The 22,342-nt window shown below is 43.0% G+C and overlaps 1 protein-coding gene across 3 annotated transcripts in view; it reads right to left on the bottom strand.

Annotated features, from left to right (window-relative positions):
• Positions 1–803: 803 nt before the first annotated feature.
• Positions 804–22,342, bottom strand: part of LOC5578798 (patched domain-containing protein 3) — an 89,165-nt gene continuing 67,626 nt past the window's right edge. For all 3 annotated transcript variants that reach the window (XM_021855100.1, XM_021855101.1, XM_021855102.1), the window contains exons 4-8: positions 14,485–14,731; positions 14,341–14,426; positions 13,605–14,277; positions 2,123–2,984; positions 804–2,066 (exon numbers count right to left, since the gene is read on the bottom strand). In XM_021855100.1, the coding sequence (XP_021710792.1) occupies positions 1,132–2,066; positions 2,123–2,984; positions 13,605–14,277; positions 14,341–14,426; positions 14,485–14,731 (2,803 nt within the window). In that variant the 3' untranslated portion in view covers positions 804–1,131. The remainder of the gene's footprint in view (positions 2,067–2,122; positions 2,985–13,604; positions 14,278–14,340; positions 14,427–14,484; positions 14,732–22,342) is intronic.

Below are 22,342 nucleotides of genomic sequence, written 5' to 3'. Positions count from 1 at the left end.
GTTGGGCATATACAATAGAAAGCGTTGAGTTTGGATGAGCACCTAAACCGAAAGAGGTGCTTTTTGCGAAAGAGCACCACGTTGTTGAGTTGAAATCGAATTCAGGTTAACTTCGAATGGATTATTTGCTTTGCTCTTGTTCACAGGTGATCAGCAGTAGTTTTCTCATTTTATTTTGCATGGGGAAAGGCACCTAACTTCAAATATCTTGTGAATGAAAGCTTTAATCGAAAAAAAAAAAAAAAATATTTGGTAGGCGTGATAGCCATTATCATCCCGTACCTACAAATAATTTTCGGTTTACCTTTTAGCGAATTTTCGTGCATAGCTAGCGCATGTGCGTTACGGTGTGGCGAGTAGCGAATAGGCCTATTCACATGACGTCTCAAATCAGCTGATCGGGAAGAACTTTGACAGTTCTTCTATGAAAATGACAGGCCCGTGTTAGCACCGGTCCTCCACCGATGTAAACAAATCCATAGACGGATCTGTCACATGAAAAGGCCTATCAGGGCATGCATGTAACCCATTGGAAGTCGACGTGTAACTTTTTCGAACTGCTAAGCCATAGCTGGTACAGCAGTGGAGATCGTTTGATTTGAATAAACTATCAGTTTGTTAATCTACTGACTGCACACCAGATCAAACGCGCGTTTTATTCTATCGTTTCACCGTATCACAAGTCTCAGTCAAAAAAGTAATCAATTACCGTGTAGAACCCAATCTCCCACCAGATATTACAGTACCTAAAGACTTGAGAAAGGAATATTTCGGATCGATCAACAATTTCGAACAGTGCGCACTTTAGTACAATCCAATTGCTTTTTTTTCATCTATCCGCCTTCCTTTTTTCACTTACACATGTAATGACTTTGTCCAAAAATACTTTGTAGTTAACATTAGCAAACTTAAAATCACAATGGCATCACGTGGCCTATATAAAAAACAGCTCTTGTTGCAAGATCATTCAAATATGGTTGCTTGAGTGTAAAACAGCAGAAAAAGACTTACTTTTTGTGCATCTAATTGTGTATGTTTGTTTCAAATTGATTGTTAACAGTTGCAATCCACTCGTTGCTTTCCGGGGGATTAGCGAGATAAGTCATGGAACGCTTCCAGTGCTTGTTTCATTCAAAGTACGGGTTCTGTCCTCATCGGTTGCTTCTCTTCCTCACTGTGAGCAAGTTGACCATTGTGCCGCTTCTGGTTGATCGCGATAGGTTGCATTTCTTTTTCGATATCATCGGGAAGCTTGTTCGGGTCGTCTATAAAGCCACTGTAGGGGGGAGGTCCCACGAGGCTAAGGATGACTGGTAGTAGGACAAGTCCGTGGAACAGGCCAAGCAAAATAACTAGAAGGAATATCTTGAAGAAGGTGCGATAGGTGTACGCCTGAGATCCAGAGAGAACACTGAGCGATAGAATGGTTGATCCTCCCCCGTAAAGTACGGCGGCGCCTATGTGAAGAACGGTTTCCAGCGACCGACGGTTGCGATTGCCATGACTAATGGTTAGGAACGTGTGACCGATATGGGCCGCATAGTCTACGCAGAGACCAACTGCTAGCTGAAGCGCAATACAAGAGCATATGTCCAGGGTCAGACCCCACCGTTGCATAAATCCACCTACGTTGACCAGCGTCAGAAGGACACATATGAAAATCCAGAAACAAATCTGTGGATTGACGATCAGCACAGCCGAGCAGAACATTACACCGACCATGGCCAAGGCGATGTTTCTGTAGATCTCCGTATCGATGATTTCGTCGGTGACCCAGTTACCGAAGATCTTCGCCCAGAGCGTATTGAACGGTTCTCCCGTTGTAAAGTTGCTCTCGGCGAGCAGAACTTCGACTGTGTACTTGGCGGGGATGTATTCTTCTCGTTCACTGAACGGGCGGAATTTGAAGTCGATCGTAGTGACGGTAATGTTCGGCGCCGGTTCTCCACACTGCAGCTTGGATGCGAACTTGAAGTTCATTTGATATCGGCCTCCCTCGTGACTGAATAGGAACTTCGATAGGTATTTGCGGAAATCTGATTCACTCAGCACGACTTCACCGATATCTGTGAACAAAAGGATTTGTTAGATTACGATTTGAGATAGAATAAATGTGTTTTACCTTGATCATAGTTAGAGTACACAAAGTCTTGGAAGGGTTCAAGCCAAGAGTCCACGCTATGCAGTATATCAGTTCTGTTCTCCAGCTTATGAGTTATCGTGAGTAATTCCTTTAACTCTGCGGTGTAGTTGTAGTTGCCGAAAAGTAGCATTGCTTCGTACCCATTATTAGGGTAATGTTCGCGATTTTTTACTATAAATTGGTTATAGTAAGTTTCCTCCGGGATGAACCAGTTCGGGTCGAACTTTTGACGAAGTTTCATCAAACTTTGAATGTTCAGACCTGTCATGCAGATGACTGCAAAAATGATGAGCGTTTTTCCAATGTTCGTAAGAATAATGTTTGAATAAATAAATTCGATGAAGCGATGCATAAGGTTATACTGGCACCATAACTGCGTTGATTTCTCGTCATGGATCTTCCATGGAACGAATGAATTTCTACGGGCGGCAATTCTACGCTCGTCAAGGGTGAATATAGCGACGTAGAACGTGATGACGAAAAAGAACATCATCAGCACACCGAATGCTGCGTAGATGCAGAACGATTGCAGCGAAGGCAGCACGGTAATCGAACCAACGGCGAATGCTACGATATCGGTGAGGGACGTCACCGTGATAGATGCCCCAGCGTGCTTCAACATGAGACCCATCCGTTCGGGCAACGGTAGATTTGCGTGAGTTTCGTGAATCTTACGATAGCAAGCCATCATAACGAACATATCGTCTACTCCCAGTCCCATCAGCAGAAACGGTAGACACGTGTGCACGGGACCGTACGAGACGCCTAGAATCGAAACAATGCCACTGCCAGCTATGAAACCCATCCCAACACTGAGCAGGCCAACGGATCCTAGTATTATCTGGAAATTAAAAAAAAAAATTACATGAGACATTGGTCTGGGATATTTGGTATAAAGGATTTTGACATGAAGGACATTTGACGTAATATTCAGTCTCTAATGGTTATTTGGTATGAGATTGTTTCATCGAGATGCCTTCAAAAACATGGTTATTCGTAGCACCTGCGTTCAGTAGAGCCTCCCGTATCGGTACACCTGGAAATCACCACAGCAGACGGAATCACAAATCGACCACGTTTTGATCGACGCCCGCAATACAACTAGCGCGACTTACACAACCGAACGTCGCCACCTAATACGCGCAGCATCTCGAGGTAGCGTTGCCGGAAGAGAGCGTGCTTGACGAAGGACTGCTGGCGTACAACAAAAGCAGCCATCGTCGGGTACGTCAAAAAGAGAACATGTAACGATTGGCTTGGGGACGGTTCAAATATGACGTCCATCGTTTTTCGGGATTCCTAGACCCCCCCTCCCCCCTGTGTCACGCTTTTTCCAATACCTAATACACGCACTGTCACACTTTCATAGACCCCCCCCCCCTCCCCTAAATGATGGACGTCATTTTTGGATGACCCCTTGACGAAGAATGCAGGTAGGTTTTGGAGGAGAAGGATGCAGTGCGGGCTGCAATGCTGCAGCAAGGAACACGACAAAACGTGGAGCGATATAAAAGGAAGCGAAAGCAACAAACCCGCCTATTCCGGGACAAAAAGCGCCGCCTGGAAGAAGCGGAACGTGAAGAAATGAAGCAGCTGCATCGATCACAAGAAACGCGAAGTTCAACGCATTCCGGAAAGGCTTCGTGTCGCTTCGAAGCCGAAATGTGTAGGGATAAGGAGGGGAGCATCTTGACGGATCGACGCGAGGTAATCGAAAGGTGGAATGCATGACTACGATAGACAGCTGAATGGCACAGAGAACACAGGCGCTGAGGATCACAACAGCGGAGGAAATGACTACGTCAGCACGACGGATGAAGGGAACCAATTTGTTCCCACATTGAAGGACCCCAGCAACCAGCTCAAGAAGAACAAGGCAGCTGGTAAAGATGGTATTGGAGCTGATCCCATCAAAATGGGACCGGAGAGGTTGGTTTCCTGTCTGCACCGCCTGATTGACAGAATCTTGGAAACAGAACAGCTGCCTGAGGAGTGGAAGCAAAGGGTCAAATGCCCCATCTAACAAAAGAGCGCGACAAGCTGGAATGTGAAAACTACAGGGGATAGGCAAAATGATTGAGATAGGCAAAATTTTGCCCAAATTCAAATGCTTATAACTTTATGAAAAATGGATGAAATTGGATGCATCTGGAAGCAGTCGACGGCAAATTTGGTCCAGTTTTAGGAACTTACTTGGCCATGCATATTGGCCACTGGACACCGGAGATGTTCCGGATTTTCTGAGGTCATGTCCAAATGTCATTTTTTCTGTCGCTTGTATTTTTGTGTGGTGTAAAGTTAGATAGATGTTTGCAATTTTCCTAGAAACTAGAACTAATAGGAAGTTGAATGCCACCGGACGCATTAAGATTGGTTGGAAATCTTCAAGGACAATCTTTTTTTTCCGGCTGCTTGGGCACGTCAGGAGTTAATCATCAATATTAACCTCCTTTTCCCGAGCAGCCTAGATAGCCGCGTAGTGTCGGTAGCGGTTGTTTCAACTGGCTAAGAATTAACACTACGGACTGCCTGTTCCGGTGGTAAAAGTCCACCTCACAGGTGACCCCTAATTTATGGTGTGATGCGTACCGTGCCTAAGAATGAATGGTTAGGGGGGTCTAAATCAAACCTAACCGCAAACGGAGCCTGTGGGGTACCAGGGCGCCCTCCACAGTATTGAGTCCTTCCTGTGCTACCCGGAGCAATGGTGCAGGTGACCTTGTGTTTCTCCGAGATAATCGGCTGCCCTTCTTCAGTCTCTATCCTGAGGCTTAATAAGGGTGGGATTATGAATATGTTGACATTTAATTTAAATTATCACCTATATGGATTCGCATTATGCGTTTTACACAGTGTATTCTGTGCTCTTTCGCCTTTGGCGACTTTAAATAGATACCGATCTGGTTTTTTCGTTGCTGGTCTTTTTCGTGCTGAGATTGCAAAAAGCTTAATCCTGCCTAGTTTGGGTAGTGGCTACGGTTAGGTTAGCTCAGATCAATCTTCAGCATAAAAGAACAGCAACGATCAATCTTTGCAGACTCATGCAAAATGGTGCAGCCCAAGTGGCGCTAGTTCAAGAACCCTACTTTCGTAGAGGGAACTTCTATCTAGGTAACCTTGTGGAACCAGTTTTTGCTACTTTCAGCAAACTTGAAATGGCAAATTCGCGCTCCATGCCCCGCGCATGCGTGCTCGTTAATGAAGCAATCGTTGCTACACTCATTTCCGAGCTAACTACCAGAGATGTATGTGCTGTCACAATCGATGTTTCTGTTGGTGACCTCAACAGGAAATACGTCTATTGTTCGGTATATTTACCACATGATGAACCATCCCCAACGGATGACTTCAAACAAGTTGTCGCACACTGCGTAACAAAAGGCCTTCCGCTGATTGTGGGCAATGACGCCAATGCTTATCACATCATCTGGGGCAGCTCAGATATCAATTTGAGAGGCTCCTGAGCAGCACAGATGTTATATTTGAGCATTATTACTAATATATAACCTGATCGGGTCTTATATCTATCTATCTATCTTCTATATAAATAAAAATGGAATGGTGTTTGTATGTCACGAAATGACTTACGAACGGGTCAACGGATTTGAATGATTATTTCTCCGTTTTGTTCGTCAAGGGTTCCGACGTGTTTGTGTGTATAAAAATCCCAGGATGTTCACCGAGAAAGTCGGAAAAACATGCTTGAACGGAACTGTCTTTTCGTATGAGACGATCCACAGCGTTTTTCAACAGCCTACTTGATGGCAAGACAAAGTTTGCCGGGACCACTAGTATGTTAATAATACTCAATTATAACATCTGTGTTGCTTGGGTCCAGTCTGATGGAATACTTAGGTAGTACAGATCTTGGATTACTTAACATAGGCAATCGCCCAACCTTCATGGTATCTAATAGAGAAGAAGTGTTAGACATAACGCTCTGCTCGAATAGAATGTCACGAGTTGACTAATTGGCATGTATCAGATGAGGAATCACTTTGCGACTTAGCGTTTTAGGAATCGACGGTCAACAAACTGGGAACTCTACACTGAATTGGTTGCGACCAAATTTCATGGATATTCTCCGTCCATTGAAAATCCAAGTGATTTGGATGATGCCGTTGATACTACAACATTCCTAATTATGGAAGCTTTTGAAGAAGCATGTCCTCTGCGCATGTCTGTGAAGACTACATAAGGGACCACATGGTGGAATTCCGATCTGCCTAGACTCAGGAAACAATGTAGAAGAAGTTGGAACAGACGCCGTTCAGCTGGATCAGAGTGGTTCAAGTTGGCTCGCAAGACTTACAAGAAGGCTATTCGTTCTGCAGAACGATCCGACTGGAAAAACCTTTGTACAAAAGTTTCCAGTTTGAGTGAAGTCAGTCGGCTGAACAAAATCCTTGCAAAATCTAAGGATTTCCAAGTGAACGAAATTCGCTTACCTAATGGTGACTTTACTTCTTCCGATGACGAAGTTTTAGAATGTTTATTCAATACACCAAATGCCTTTTCATGTACCATCTATAGTCTCTGGCCTCGGCTCGCAGTATCGTAGCTACTGAATCGATTCAATGGGCACTTAATAGTTTTGCTCCTTTCAAATCTCCAGGAGCGGATGGGATTTATCCTGTTCTGCTTTAAAAGGGATTTGAGTTTATCAAACATGTTTTGAAAAAGCTACTTGTAAGCAGTTTTACTACCGGGTATATTCCCAGATCCTGGCGTTATATTACTGTAAAGTTTATTCCGAAAAAAGGACGTGCGTCGTATGAAGAAGCGAAGAGTTTTAGACCAATCAGTCTGACCTCTTTTCTTCTGAAATGTCTGGAACGCATTATTGATCAGCACATCCGTAATGTTTATTTGGCAAACATGCCTCTTCATGTGAATCAACATGCTTGCCAATCTGGAAAGTCCACTGTGACTCATTTACACAAAGTTGTATACGATATTGAGAAAGCATTCGCTCAGAAGCAATCCTGCTTGGGTGTTTTTTTGGATATTGAGGGTGCTTTTGATAACGTGTCTTTCGATGCCATATTGGAAGCCGCACAAAACCATGGGCTACCTGCAATGATTACCAATTGGATTCATCAAATGCTCAAAAACCGACATCTCTTCTCGACATTGCGTCAAGCAGCGATTCGAAAATTGAGTGTTTGCAGATGCCCCCAAGGGGGAGTCTTGTCACCACTTTTATGGAATCTCGTAGCAGATACGCTATTAAGGCAACTCAATAATAGCGGTTTTCCAACTTATGGATTTGCCGACGACTATCTAGCTTTGATAGTTGGTATGTGCATAAGCACCCTATTCGACCTGATGCAATGTGCTCTTCAGGTAGTCGAGGGTCGGTGTCGCCAATATGGCCTTTCGGTTAACCCGTATAGGCCTGAGTGAAAACAAAAATTCTAATACCTTCATCGCTCAGCGAATTTTTAATGGATTCAAATGATTTTTTGTCAGTGTACTGGCCCACATATCTAGTTTCTATAAATGGACAGGAGAACGCGGAAATATCCCTTTGATCGGAGTTATTCGGGTGGACCACTGGGTCAGGTCGGGTAAGAAGGGCACTGTGCGTTTGTGCCCCTGGAGGTAGGCAAATTTCAAGTCAATTTCAATTCTATAGCCGGTTCTTCCGGACATTACGTCCGAATGTCCACATACGGTGTATTTTAAACGGTGCAAAACTCTTCATTTATAATGTTGAATATCAGATCTTAATGACTTATGCAAATTAAAATGACTGTCATTGCAAATAAATAGAGGTAACTTGGCATGTCCCAAAAAATAGTTCTTTTTTACCCGACTTGACCCAGTAACCTACCAGAATAACTCCGGCCACAGGAATATTTCCGAGTTCCTATGGCCACTTCTAGAAACTAGATATGTGGCCAATGAACTAACAAAAATTCATTTGCATCCGTTAAGAATTCTCTAAGCGGTACTCAGGCCTATACGGGCTAACCTGAATAAAACATCTATTGTTCTTTTTACGGAAAGACGAAACCGCGATGGAATTCGACCTTTACGTATTTTTGGCACTGAGATTAATGTAACTGATCAGGTAAAGTATGACGGAGTCGTTCTAGATTCCAAACTTTCATGGACACCTCACATTGATTCCAGAGTCAAAAAAGCTTGCATGGCCTTCGGTCAATGCCGGCAAACTTTGGTAAAACTTGGGGCCTCAAACCTAAGTATATCAAATGGATTTACACAACAGTTGTTCGACCAATCTTGGCATATGGATGTCTCGTGTGGTGGTAAAAGGGCGAAGTGAGAACAATCCAATCAAAATTGGGCCATCTCCAAAGGATGTGCTTGATGGCGATGTCTGGTGCGTTCTCTACAACTCCCACAGCAGCGCTCGAGGCCCTTTTCGACGTTGCGCCACTACACATACATCTTAAACAAGAAGCACTTTCTTGCTCTTACCGTTTATGGGTACTGGATCTACTCGAGAAAAATACAGTGAATCGTAGATCTACACACACTTCGTTGTTCCCACTTTTGGTGAATTGGGACAAAATTGTCCTTGCTCCAAGTGATCTCATTATTGCTTGTCACTTTCCTTACAGGACATTTACCACACAATTCCCGTCACGAGAAGAGTAGACGTCGGGCTATTTGGAAAGAAGTATATCAAACAATATAGTATGTTACACTGGTGGCTCCCTTCTTGAAGGTAGAGCTGGTGCAGGAGTATATTCTCGTGAGCTAAGGCTGAATCAGTTTTACTCACTTGGTAGAAACTGCACCGTTTTTCAGGCGGAAATATTTGCTCTTATGTGTGGAGTGCAATCAGCACTTCAACAGCGCGTAATAGGTAAAGTCATATACTTCTGTTCAGATAGTCAGGCTGTTATAAAAGCTCTTGCTTCGGCCAACTCAAGGTCGAAGCTTGTTATCGCATGTCGAACTCAAATTGAGGAACTGAATTCAGTTAACTCTGTAAACCTTGTATGGGTACCTGGCCATTCTTCCATCGCTGGAAATGAATTGGCCGATGAGCTAGCTCGCGATGGAGCATCGCATGACTTCATTGGCCCTGAGCCAGCTATTCCAATTTCGAAGCGCTGGGTGAAGCTTCAGATAAATTCTTGGGCGGCAACTCAGCACAGCCAATATTGGAATAGTTTGGAGTCGTGTCGTCAAACAAAATTGTACATTACTGAGCCATCTCCAAGGGTGGCGAAGTATTTAACAAATCTGTCAAAGCAGAATTGGCTATATTCAGCGTGCTGATTCATTTGTGTGCGATAGTTGTGACTCTGATTATGGAACTTCGTATCACCTGATATGTAACTGTCCAGTTTTGCGCAAATGCGATTCCAATTACTTGGTAAACACTTATTAGGTGAAACTGAATTCAGAAGCCTGAGTCTTCAGGACATTCTGTTATTCTTAACCCGCTGAGGTAATGAGCTATAGGCTCTCTTTACGCTCATGCGTTTTGCAGTGCCCTTTTTAGGGCGCTGTTCGAACCCATTGTGGTATGATTACTCTTTTTCTATTTATGATTCAACAAAAACATTTTCAATAGTTGGAGTACAGAACTTATTGGTTACCTCCATGATGGAATCAGGGTTTTTTATCGACTCAATTATCTGAAAGTCGGCCGTAAGGTGCAATTGACGGAGCATGATTTTATTGCAAAATATGAGCCCTGTCGCTCGAAAAAAAGAACTTTGCCGAGATTAACAGGTGTTCAGTAAAAAATAAAAATAATTTCAATACATTTCTGTAATTAAGGTGAAGATGCATTGAAGCGAAACCTCAAATTTTCAAAAGCATAAATCCAGTGAACTAAACAGTCGCTCAAGCTGAAAACCTGATCGATTGGTCATCATTAGCGTGTGACCAATCGATTCGGTTTTCAGCTCAATCCACTGTCTGGTTCTCTAGATTTGTGCTCTTGAAAATTTGAGCATTGGCTTCGATGCATCTTTACCTTAAAGTAAAGAGCGTATTTTTTCTCTCAAAGAGAATTGCTGGACTTCCTAAAAATGGATCGCATGTTCCTTTTCGCTCGGGTGCTAACAATTCAATCGAAGATGGCGTCGAAACAGCAAGCACTCCGTGAGCGTGTTGTATGGTTTTACGAAACGCATGGTCATCGTGGAAAAAAATTCTCGGCAGACCACAGTTTACGCGATCCTGACATCCCTGAGCGTGAAGCGGTAGGCCGGTAGCGGCTGTCTGGTGAAGATAATGACGTAAAAGAAGAAGAAGAATAAAGCGTTGCCTTATCGGACAGAGAGATTTTAAAGCTGTGGTTCAACACTAGCGGTCTGTCCATCAATAAACTGGTGTACCAGGAGGAGTGCCTTGAGGAAATTCCTTTGCCAGGTGAAACTCCTTTGAATCCACTAATAACTGTATAAAAGTAGTGGTACACAAAAAATATTCTCCTATTTGTTGGTGATAGTGAAATTATAATTGATAAGATGTTGTTGCCAGTAATCGCTACCTCAATTTGAGTATTTTCCCCTTCGACTAAATAAGATTGGTTGATGTCGTACGTAACCATCAACGTATCTGACAGCCCTGCAAGCGAGCAGCCGGCGTAAAATTAGAAAAATAAAAAAAGCGAAATGCTGTGATCAAGTGATTGTTTTTAGCACGGTTTGGTGAAATTTTAAGTTGTTTTCATCAGAAATCCACCAGTAATTGTTCTTCAATTAACAAGTAGTGAAAGTAAACTGTGTTGAAGGTTCTACGTTTAGTGAAAGTGGTAAAATTCGGCGAAAAGTGTTCTTCGTTCGCTGGCGGATAAGTGTAAACAATTGTACCAAAGTTAAACGTCCGCGTTGGAAATTAGCACGGTTCATGAAATTTCCACCAGCTACTAGTGTTAAAACTACGGAAATCGTGAGGCAATAGTGTTCTGATGTCTCGTTAGCAATTTGGGAGTGAACTTAGTGTAGGTAAGTGAAATATTTTGAGAAATAATGTGGACTTCCAGAAATGTGTTTTTATATGTGAGGAAGCCATTATCACTGCCATGACAGGGATTCCTTCCTATATGTCCTTAAAGGTGCATCATGCGAATAGGCAAATTTAATGCGACACCAGCATAGAGGTCGCTAGGTAAGAAGGAGAGAAATGTCATTGAAAATGTTTGTTTACGTCCAAAATTCAATTTTGCGACCCAAAAATTAGCTCATAATCAATTAATTATTAAACTATTTTCCATTGGCATAATCATTTTGACCCTTTATTCTTGCGATACGCATGATTTCACAACAAATTTAGCCACAAGCAAAGAATCCGGATGTTTATAACCTATGTTGCCAAACACCAATTTTCCAATTTTATCCAACAAATCGTACATGAGCACTGACCGGATCTGTACATTTAGGAAGGAAAAAAAGTTTATCATGTTTTTCAATGCTCTCTGATCATCTACAACATAACTATTTCGAGAAAAAGTGTAATATGTGTGCTCCTTCCTATGCTGCACACGGTGCGTTCTCAACCCAACCTCTTTTATGACGGTTCTCCTACTAGCCACCAGATGTCGAAGTGATCGTTCAGCTTTGAAAATATTAGCCTATGGGAAGTATACGTATACGTCTTCTGGCCGGACTCTCCCATTACGCCTAGAAAACGCTGGAGTATCTTGAGCGAAAAAGATACCGTACGTGCCGAAAGAAAAACACCCGAAGAAGAAGAAAAAAAAAACAGCACAGGAATATTTTTTTAGTATGTGTAAAAATTCCACCAATTTTGTGTTGGTCCAGAAGAGCCTGATTTGATGTGAGTTGTACTCATTCCTGTGTAAATTTTTTGAAGCGTGTTTGTTTTGATTCATCATCGTTTTGTAATTGCACGATGATTTTAATTTAGTCCAAAATAATGTTTACGCGCTTTTTACTCAACAGATGGCAGTAGCGTTACTTGAATAGCGTGTCGTCGGCAAAATGCATGGCAAAATAAAGAGTCGATCATCTTTTTCCTTTTAACCATCTTTGGTTCGGCGCTCTTGTGAGAGCAACACGTTTAAGTTGCGTCGTACGGCTGACCAGCTCCCCTTCTCCGATATTCATAGACGTTTTGTTTAGAAAAAAACAATATGTTTTTTTATCAAAAATGCTAGTTCCCGAACTTTTTTTTTATTTAAACGTTTTATTCGATAAACAAGTTCAAACAGTATCATTGTTCTATTACGCGACTTTGCATGTACACAATAATTGAAATACTTGCATGACAATTTCGCTATAGGAGTTTAAGATTATTCCTCTATCCTGCTCGCGTATAATCTTTTTTTTTATTCCATGATCCCATTTCCACGAAGAGCACGGAAAATACTGTATGAAAATACAAAAAAAAAATCAATGAATCGATATTCCTCAACTCGATATGAACTCATGTAACCATACTATCGAACAAGCTTACTTATGTGCTCCCGCAAACAAATTTCTGAGGTATGTTTGATCTATAATTTGATAAGTTGATTTCTTCAATGTTGACTCATGTAGGTTTGATTTAAATGAAATCCATCACACCTAGTTTAGACTGATATGTTGAGAAAAACTTCTGGTAGGTAGTTCATTCATCTTATGATTACTACTTTTACAAGAACAGTACCCAACATTTCGAGATACATGCGAGAGATTGTGAAGATCCCTGCAAGCCTATTAAAACACTATCCAACCAAACATCTTCCCATTCCTCAACTAACACAAACGAATGTCGAATCGACTACCAAAGAATGCATAAATACTTGTGTGATTCCAAAGCACTGTTTTTGTAAAAAAAAAAAACGGGAACAGTACAGGCCTTACAATATCATTTTAAACTGTAAAACTTGTGCATTCTAATAATGTTTACAATGATATTTCTGGAATTCCCAGGAATATCGAAAAACATTCCGAGATCCGGAGTTTTTCAGATCCCGGGAAATCCCGCGATTTTTTTGTGAGCGAGGAAGTGTTCATCTTGTGTCCGCTCTAAATCAGTATTTTTGTATCATTACAAAGTCCAGTCAAAGTCAATACATCACAGCCAGTAGCAATGTCAATACATCATAACTAACAACGCCGTTGTCAACGGGATTACCTCATTATCCTACCCAGCCCTGAAACATTTGTTATCTCTAATTGCGGTCAAATGCTCCGTAATGCTTGACACGTTGCATGAGCCTAATAAATAGACGTTTAAGTAAAAAAGACTATTCTGCCCAATACCCTTCAGGGGACGGACCTGGTGTAGTGGTTAGAAAACACGCCTCTCACGCCGAGGACCTGGGATCGAATCCCATCCCCGACATAGTCTCTGAAAATTGCACTGATGACTTCCTTCGGAAGTGAAGGTAAAGCCGTTGGTCCCGAGATGAATCAGCCCAGGGCTAAAAATCTCGTTAATAAAGATAGAAAAAAAACTCTTCATGCCAAATAGCAAATTCCCGTGAGAAATAAGGTTAACTAAAACCATTTGAACTTCTTACCCTGAATTCAGTCCAGCTGAACTTTGATAGCACCAACTGCATGTAGATGAACATAACCACTCCTCCGAACACCAGCTTATCAATGTCCTTGAACATCGAATCGGCACTGATATCTCCGTAGCTACGCCCCGCGGCGTAGAACATCTTCGTCTCATCATCGGTATAGTTCTCACCCATTTCTCCAAGTTTTTCCAAAAACTTGCCCTCCCATAGCATTGCCTCCTCCGTAACCCAATCTTCCGTTCCGGCAGCATTCCCACTGACATCGGAGTCGACTTCGGAGTAGTTGACGTGTATCATCCAGTTCGAGTACAGGGCCGTCGCCGAGACAATCCGCCCCGTCCAGTCGCGCTGTACTCCGCCGAGCAGTTCGGAGAAGTCGATCGTGTGCCCCGTGACGGGACTGATCTTGGTGCTGTTCAGTTTATCGACTATCTGCTCTTTGGTGAGGTTAGAAATGGCTTCCCGGTCGAACTTCCAAAGTTCTAGGATGCTACGTTCCAGGCAACCAACTGGAAGTCTGTTGATCAGTGGACAGTACATGAAGCTCGGTAGATCAACGCTGGGGTTGAAGAAAGGCTTTTGCTTCTTCGGACGTTTTGTAGTTGCTAGAGATTGAGAGTCTTCCCGTTTTGTGCGTTCATTCGCGGTGTATTCAGCTATCAGTGGAACTCTGGAAGAACGAATAACAATATTTGAAATGTTCTAATAGCGTTATGATTTTGATGATCCTCACTTGAAGCAGACTTCATTCCAGTCAACCATTTTACCATGACTATTGATTACAGTCAAGCTCACAATTTCTTCCGTGATCTCGGCAAGCTGTAAGATACAGAAAATAAGATAAGAATCCATTCTCAAATCCCAACGGAATAACTACCTTTTGTAATACTTCCGGCGTAAGTACATCCGGTGCGGTCAACATGACCGTTTCGATACGATTGCCCTCCTTGAAGTTGTCGATCACCCAGTTGGTATCGTGCAGGAATTTTGAGTTTTGCGGCACCCACAGCTTCATGGGGCTTTTCTCCTGGTGGAATCGCAAGAATCCCAAACTACAGAAGGCGACGATCAACCAACAGGCAATGATCGTGCGCCACGGGTTGTTAGCTATGAATCGGCCCAATCTGCGAAGAAGAAGAATGTAAGCGTGGGTTAACTAGCTGCTGTGGTAATTATTTGTACAATTATGAATTTCAGGGCTGTTAATGACTGTGTGTCTTGCAAATGGGAACTTAAGAGACCTTTTGCCTGAAAAAGAGATTAAACAGGATCCAAAAAGTGACCAAGGAAACAAAAAGTAACAGTAATCATACGATAAGAGTTTGATTTTCCATAGAATCTGGCCAAAATTTTTTCTAAGAATATGTTTGAGACTTTTCTTAAGGAGTTCAATTAGTATTTTTATGGGATTCCTAGATATTTTTCCAACATTTTTGTTGTTGATACCTTCAATAATTCAAATTAGAGTTTTTTCTATGGATTACCACAGCAATTCCATCACGAATTCTTCCAAGGATTCCATCATATTTTTTTATTAAAATCCTAAGTCCTCTAGGAATTTGTCCAGTGATTCTTCTATCGAATTCTCTAGGACTTACTGGCATTTAGAACAGACATCAACCAGCAATTTCTCTAGAGATTCCTTCGGAGATAATATAATATGATAATATGGATAGTATTAACTGATATGAAAGTTCAAGTGAACTTTTGAATAATCAAAGGAGATTTTACTTGAGTAACTAGTCGAGGAATGTTTGTAAGAATTGCAGAAAAATTCCTTGGATGAAATGCTAGGAAAAAGCGACCTCAAAAGTTCGTTCACGAATTTTACGCAAAAACGATCATTATACATAGCCTCTGCATTATTTTTGCTATGGAGCTTTGAACTATGAACGATATCCACCTCACTTGTTACAATAATTCCAGAATTTTCCCAGACATCATTTCAAGAATTTTTTGAAGTTTTTCTTCAAGGACAACAAGATAAATTTCTCCAGAAAGTTGTTTGTAGTACTCCTGATTTCTTGGTGGATACTACCAATGTTTCCTTTGGAATTTCTCAGGAGATTCATACTACAATGATTACAAGGATTTCTTAGAAAGATTTTTCAGAGGGGTATTCATGAAAACCTCCAAAATTCTCATCTAGAATTTCTTCTAGAAATTCTTCTGGACATGTTTTTAGAACATTCATTTGGAATTAACACTAAAAACTACTCAAGAATCTAAGTACTCCTAGATCAATGATATTACTACAGAGGATTCTTACGATTTATTTGAGAAATTCTCCAAAATGGCAACATCAATTTCCTCGTGAGCTTTTCTTGGAATGGATCATTAAAATAACCGAAACGGCCGCTTTCTATGCTTTCCATAGATAGCGCCACCGTAGCCTTGTGTGTTTGACAGAACAGCAATGCTGTCACAATGTTAAATCTCATATTCAGTGGCGCCGTTGTTTTGATGCGGTGAGCATTGACAAAAACTACCTTCAATGATCCATTTCTTCAATCAAAAATAAAGAAATTCTTCTAGATATTGCTAATTTATGTAAAATAAATATTTTTCCCAATTTTTATTTCATTCATAAAAGGTTTCGAAATATTTAGTGTACAAAATTTACAGGAACTCAATCAAGTTCTTATGGAGGATTTTTTTTCAGAAACTTCTTGCAGTAATTCGTAAATTCAAGAAGTAATACATTCAGAAATCACTGTTGCGACCGAAATGACGAACCAGCCTAACACCAGTCATCGAGGTTGGTGCTATCGGTCATCAGCAATCCATCCACAGTACAAATATTACGTAACTCTTATATAAATTGAATTCATTGTTCTTTTGCTCATCATCTTCTCAAACACCCCATGCTACCGGTTGAAATATCAGTATTGTTGAATTCGTCTAGTAAGACACGTGTTTTTACTGAAAATCTACTCCGAAAAACTACCATCTCTCCGTCGGTCAGAATCACGATTTTTTTGGACCCTTGCGCTAACATATGGTCCTTCGGTAGCCGGATAGCGAGAAATTCGCCGCGAATCGCGTCCTAAGTGATCATCAGTGTCCGTACGGTGGCCTCGTCGCAGTAGTGTCAACTCCAGTGCTTCTGCCAACCCAGACAATAGTGATCAAAAGGACAGTGTGAACCAAAAAATAGTGACTGACTCTATCAAAGTTCGTGAAATCCGCAAACATGGAAAAGCTTTTTCGTGAGCGCAAGTCGCTTGAACCGCGGCTGACGCGAATTTCTGGAGTAGTGACAAAGTTAAGGCCTGAAGAAGCCGAAGAAATTGATGTGCAAAGTGAGATTGATGCACTAAGCGAAGTGTGGTCTAGCTACGGTGTCGTGCACCGCAGAATAATAGATGCATGTTCTGATGACGAAACGTATGATAAAGCTGTGAAACATCAGGAGATCTTTGAGGGAAATTACATTTCGGTGAAGAATCGGTTACTTAAGATCATGAAAGCAGTCAAGAACCGGGACATTTCGGCTTCTACACAGCAATCAACCTCTCAGGATATCATCCAACAACTCGCCGCCCAACAAGCAGAACTTCTTCGTGTGATGTCCACCAACATGGCTGCTGCTAGTGCTTCTACCTCGTCCGCCATTGCAAATCGCGAAGCTAACCAAATTCCACTCTCGGACCTCAAGCTCCCTCAGATGAATCTGCCGGTCTTCAACGGCGACTATCTTGAGTGGCAATCGTTTAGCGATTTGTTTGATAGTATGGTGCATCAGAATACATCGTTGAAAGACAGTCAGAAATTGTACTTTCTAAAAACAAATTTGGATGGCGAGGCCGCGTCGTTGATCTCGCATCTTAAGATAGAAGACGCGAATTATCAAGCGGCAATGGATAAACTAAAATCTCGGTACAATAAGCCACGAGAAATTGCTAATAAACATATTCAGCGGTTTCTGACGCAACACGCCTTGACGTCATCTTCGGCTCAAGGATTGCGTACCTTGCATGACGTTTCGGATGAAGTCATTCGGGCTCTCAAAGCCATGGGAAGAGAGGATCGAGATACATGGCTGTTGTTCATCCTCAGTGAGAAAGTTGATCCCGAAACAAAACAGCTGTGGTGCCAGAAAATTGCAGAAATGCGAGATGCTGATATCACTCTGCAAAGTTTTCTAAACTTCATAGAATCTCGAAGTTTCGCACTGCAATCGGTGCAAGCTATTAAACCGAAACCTAGCACCCCGTTTAGGCCACCACCAAAGTTTCCACCACGAGGTGCAACATCATATGTTGCCACCCATATTCCTTCATGCGAACTATGTGCGAAACCACATTTGTTGTACCAATGCGGAAGGTTTCTGCACATGAATCCCAACGATCGAATTGCTCATGTCAACCGATTAAAACTCTGTGGAAATTGTCTAAAATCCCATCCTGGTGAAAGCTGTAGAGCAGGTATGTGCCGCAAATGCAACTCACCTCATCACACATTGCTTCACTTTTCCACATCATCAGCATCCAACGAGGCCCACGCAAATGGAGGAAAACCGCTGCATTCCTTGATTTCGGCCATAGAAGAACCTTCAGCTCTCGATGTTTCCAATGTCCTTCTTGCGACTGTCGCCATCGATGTCTTGGACCACTACGGGCGGCCTCATGCTTGCCGTGCCGTCTTAGATAGTGCATCTCAAGTCAACTTTATCAGTGACAGTTTGTGCCGCAAACTTGGCACCAAAACGAATGTAGCAAGCATGGTACTTGAAGGCATTTCATCAACGCCTGCTCACGCCGATAAATGTGCGGAAATCGTAATTTCATCACGATGCACAAACTACCGGGCAACTGTGCCCTGTTTAGTCCTTGAAAAAATCACAAAAACACTGCCCTGTAAACCAGCTCACATCGACAAATGGCCGATCCCGGGTTCAATAAACTTAGCCGATCCACTATTTCATCTCCCCGGTCAGGTCGATGTTCTACTGGGTACGGAATTATTTTTCCAACTGCTGGAGCCTGGTAAAGTCACTCTCAGCACCGACGATAGCTTACCAACACTTCAGAACACCAAGCTAGGCTGGATAGTCGCCGGCCGCTATCACGACTCAAGCCCGATGATCAGAACTCACCCCTCAACATGCTTATTGACCACTTACGAGGACGATTTGTCTCTCCAGCTTCGCAAGTTTTGGGAGCTTGAAGAGTACAGCGCGAACACCAATCATCTTTCCGACGAAGAAAAACTCTGTGAGCAACATTTCACCGATCACACCTTTCGGAATGACTCTGGAAGGTTTGTCGTCAGGCTCCCCTTTCTCGTGGATCCCAGCCAATTGGGAGAGTCACGGAAAATGGCAGAGAGAAGACTCCATCACATTGAGCGAAAGCTCGATCGTAATCCACCCCTCAAAACTGAGTACCATGCGTTCATGCGCGAGTACCTTGAGCTCGGTCATATGTCCCTCATAGAGGAAACGAGTGCCGCATACAAATCTGTTTATTTACCGCATCATTGCGTTATTAAAGCAACAAGCTCGACCACCAAATGTCGGGTTGTATTTGATGCATCGGCAAAAACGACTAGTGGTCTCTCGTTAAATGACGCACTCATGTGTGGCCCTGTTGTTCAGGACTCGCTGATAAACATTTTAATAAGATTTCGCTTCCCAGCAGTCGTTCTGGTGGGAGACGCAAAACAAATGTACCGCATGATTTGGTTGGATGAAGTTGATCGGGATTTTCAGAGAATACTGTGGAGATGGAATGTAGATGAGCCGGTTAGAGAATATCGGCTGAATACAGTAACTTTTGGAACTAAGAGCGCATCGTATTTGGCCACTAAATGCGTTCATGAATTACTAGAGTCCAATAGAGAAAGGTATCCAATGGCAGTTGAAAGGGCTATCAAAGGCATCTACGTTGATGATGTTCTTATTGGAGCATCGTCCGAGGAGGAAGCTAAAACGTTAAGGGAACAGCTTACGGAGATTTTTGCTGCTGGTGGGTTTCACCTGAGAAAATGGGCCTCAAACAGTGCAGGTGTGTTGGACGGCGTTCCAGACTCAGACTTGGAGCTAAAAATATCAATTGAAGAAGGAGGAAGCAGTACCGTCAAGGCCCTCGGAATGCAGTGGCAGCCGTGCAGTGACGTCTTCCTCTTCTCTTATCATCAAAACGAGATCCTTCAGCCCACAAAGCGCAGCATATTATCACAAATTGCCAGTCTATTCGACCCTCTTGGCCTTCTTGCACCAGTCATTGTTAAGGCCAAGCTTGTGATGCAGCGAATGTGGGAGCTGAAGGTGGCCTGGGACTCGACTCCCCCCGGTGAGTTATCGAAAGATTGGTTTGATTTGGTCCAGAGTTTCCCACTTCTCAATACATTTCAGATCCCTCGGCGTATTATCGATATGCGCAATTGGTCACGACTATACCTGCACGGCTACTGCGATGCATCCGAGGTGGCAATGGGGGCCTGTCTCTACGTTCGCGCCATTGACGATGAAGGAAACACGTCTTCTCATCTCCTTTGTGCCAAATCGAAATTAGCACCAATTGGGAACGGCAGAGTAACGACACCACGACTGGAGTTATGTGCTGCCGTAATCCTAGCGCGCCTAATGGCAAATGTTCAAGCAGCATTGTCAACGACTACTTTTTACGAGATTCGAGCATATTCCGACTCCAAAGTTGTATTGGCATGGTTGTCGGGAGGCGCAGCGAGGTGGAAAACCTTCGTGGCAAACCGGGTGGCTGAAATCACCACTCACATTCCTGCTATCAACTGGCATCACATAGGAACTGAAGAGAATCCCGCGGACTTGATCTCACGAGGCACCTTTCCTGAGCAGCTACAACAAAACTCTCTCTGGTGGTTCGGTCCAGATTGGAATCCAACAGAAATGGAAATGATAACCGCACCTTGCGACGATCTGGATGGCAGTGCATGGCGTCAAATTGAAAGAGAGCAGCGCAACGTGGTATCAGTGTTTCTTACTGTATATGAAAATCAGTTTTTGGATAACATGATGGTTCGTTACTACCCGAACTTCAAGCTTCTTCTACGTGTTACCGCTCGCATGCTTCGTATTGGCCACCGTGAGTTCCGGGATAGTGAGCGGCTCTCGCCTAGTGAAATCGAGTTTGCTTTCAACAAATACCTACAACATACACAAAGACAACATTTTGCGAACGAGATCGACCGACTGCAGAAAAATCAAGAAGTCAACCGAGGTAGCTCATTACATCAGCTTCGTCCCTTCATGGACGAAAACGGACTTGTTAGGGTGGGCGGCCGTCTCGAGCAATCTGATCTTAGCTACGATAATAGACATCAAATACTATTGCCACGACACTCAATTTTGACTTCACTCATTCTGCTGGATCAACATCAAGAACAACTTCACTGTGGGCCTCAGTTGCTCTTGGCATTCTCTCGAAGGAGGTTCTGGATTCTTCGTGGCTGTAGTGCCGCGCGCAAAGTATGTCGCGATTGTGTCTTGTGCAACAGATCCAGACCAGTCCGTTTAATGCAACAAATGGGACAACTGCCTGCAGATCGGGTGAAACCTTCACCACCTTTTTCGGTAACTGGAGTCGACTATGCCGGCCCCGTCAGCGTTGTGGGGCGGAGATCTCGCGGTGCGGTACCGTCCAAAGGATACATAGCACTTTTTGTGTGCTTCGGAACAAAGGCCGTGCACCTCGAAGCAGTGTCTGACCTTAGTGCATCTTCATTTCTTGCGGCATTTTCCCGATTCGTCAGTAGATATGGACTTCCCTCTAAAATGTATTCGGACAACGCAACCAATCTACGTTCTGCCGCAAAAACACTTCGTCAATTGTACCGCCAAATTGATGTTGCTGAACACAGCTCCGACGTGTGCGATTACCTGGCTGATAAGCGAGTGCAGTGGTCATTCATTCCCGCCCGTTCTCCTCACCATGGAGGTTTATGGGAAGCGGGAATAAAGGTAGTGAAGGGATTCCTCAACAAGATTGGTAACAACTACAACTACACATTTGAGGAACTTAGTACTCTACTTGCACAAATCTCCGCTTGCATGAATTCACGCCCGATATGTGCTATTTCGGACGACCCAAAGGATCCTCAACCACTCACGCCCGCCCATTTTCTGATTGGGCGTCCGCTGAATGCTCTACCGGAGATTAATCGTCTTGAACATCACATAGGATCGCTTGCGAGGTGGAAGTACGTACAACGAATGGTGCAAGAGTTCAGAGTACGATGGCAAGAGGAGTACGTAACATCGCTTCAACGTTTAAGCCGATGGCAAAGTGCTTCATGTAATATCGAAGAAGGCGATTTTGTGATGCTTGTCGGAGCTGACGATAGACCTCAGCAATGGCCTATAGGCCGGGTCTTAAAACTATTCCCAGGCCCTGATGGACTCGTAAGAGTCGTTTCCGTGAAAACTGCAAGTGGGATATTTCGCCGTGACATAAGAAAGATTCGACGGTTTCCATTGGACAGCGACGAATATGTACCTGGACGAAATGGAAGGGAAATTCCTGCAAGTAATTTGGTGGGCGGCGTATGTTGCGACCGAAATGACGAACCAGCCTAACACCAGTCATCGAGGTTGGTGCTATCGGTCATCAGCAATCCATCCACAGTACAAATATTACGTAACTCTTATATAAATTGAATTCATTGTTCTTTTGCTCATCATCTTCTCAAACACCCCATGCTACCGGTTGAAATATCAGTATTGTTGAATTCGTCTAGTAAGACACGTGTTTTTA

Source organism: Aedes aegypti, chromosome 3 (assembly GCF_002204515.2).
Source record: "Aedes aegypti strain LVP_AGWG chromosome 3, AaegL5.0 Primary Assembly, whole genome shotgun sequence".
In the NCBI taxonomy this organism is placed as follows: Eukaryota; Metazoa; Arthropoda; class Insecta; order Diptera; family Culicidae; genus Aedes; species Aedes aegypti.
The sequence above is the reverse complement of the archived record's forward strand: the minus strand, read 5'-3'. Positions and strand labels throughout refer to the sequence as shown.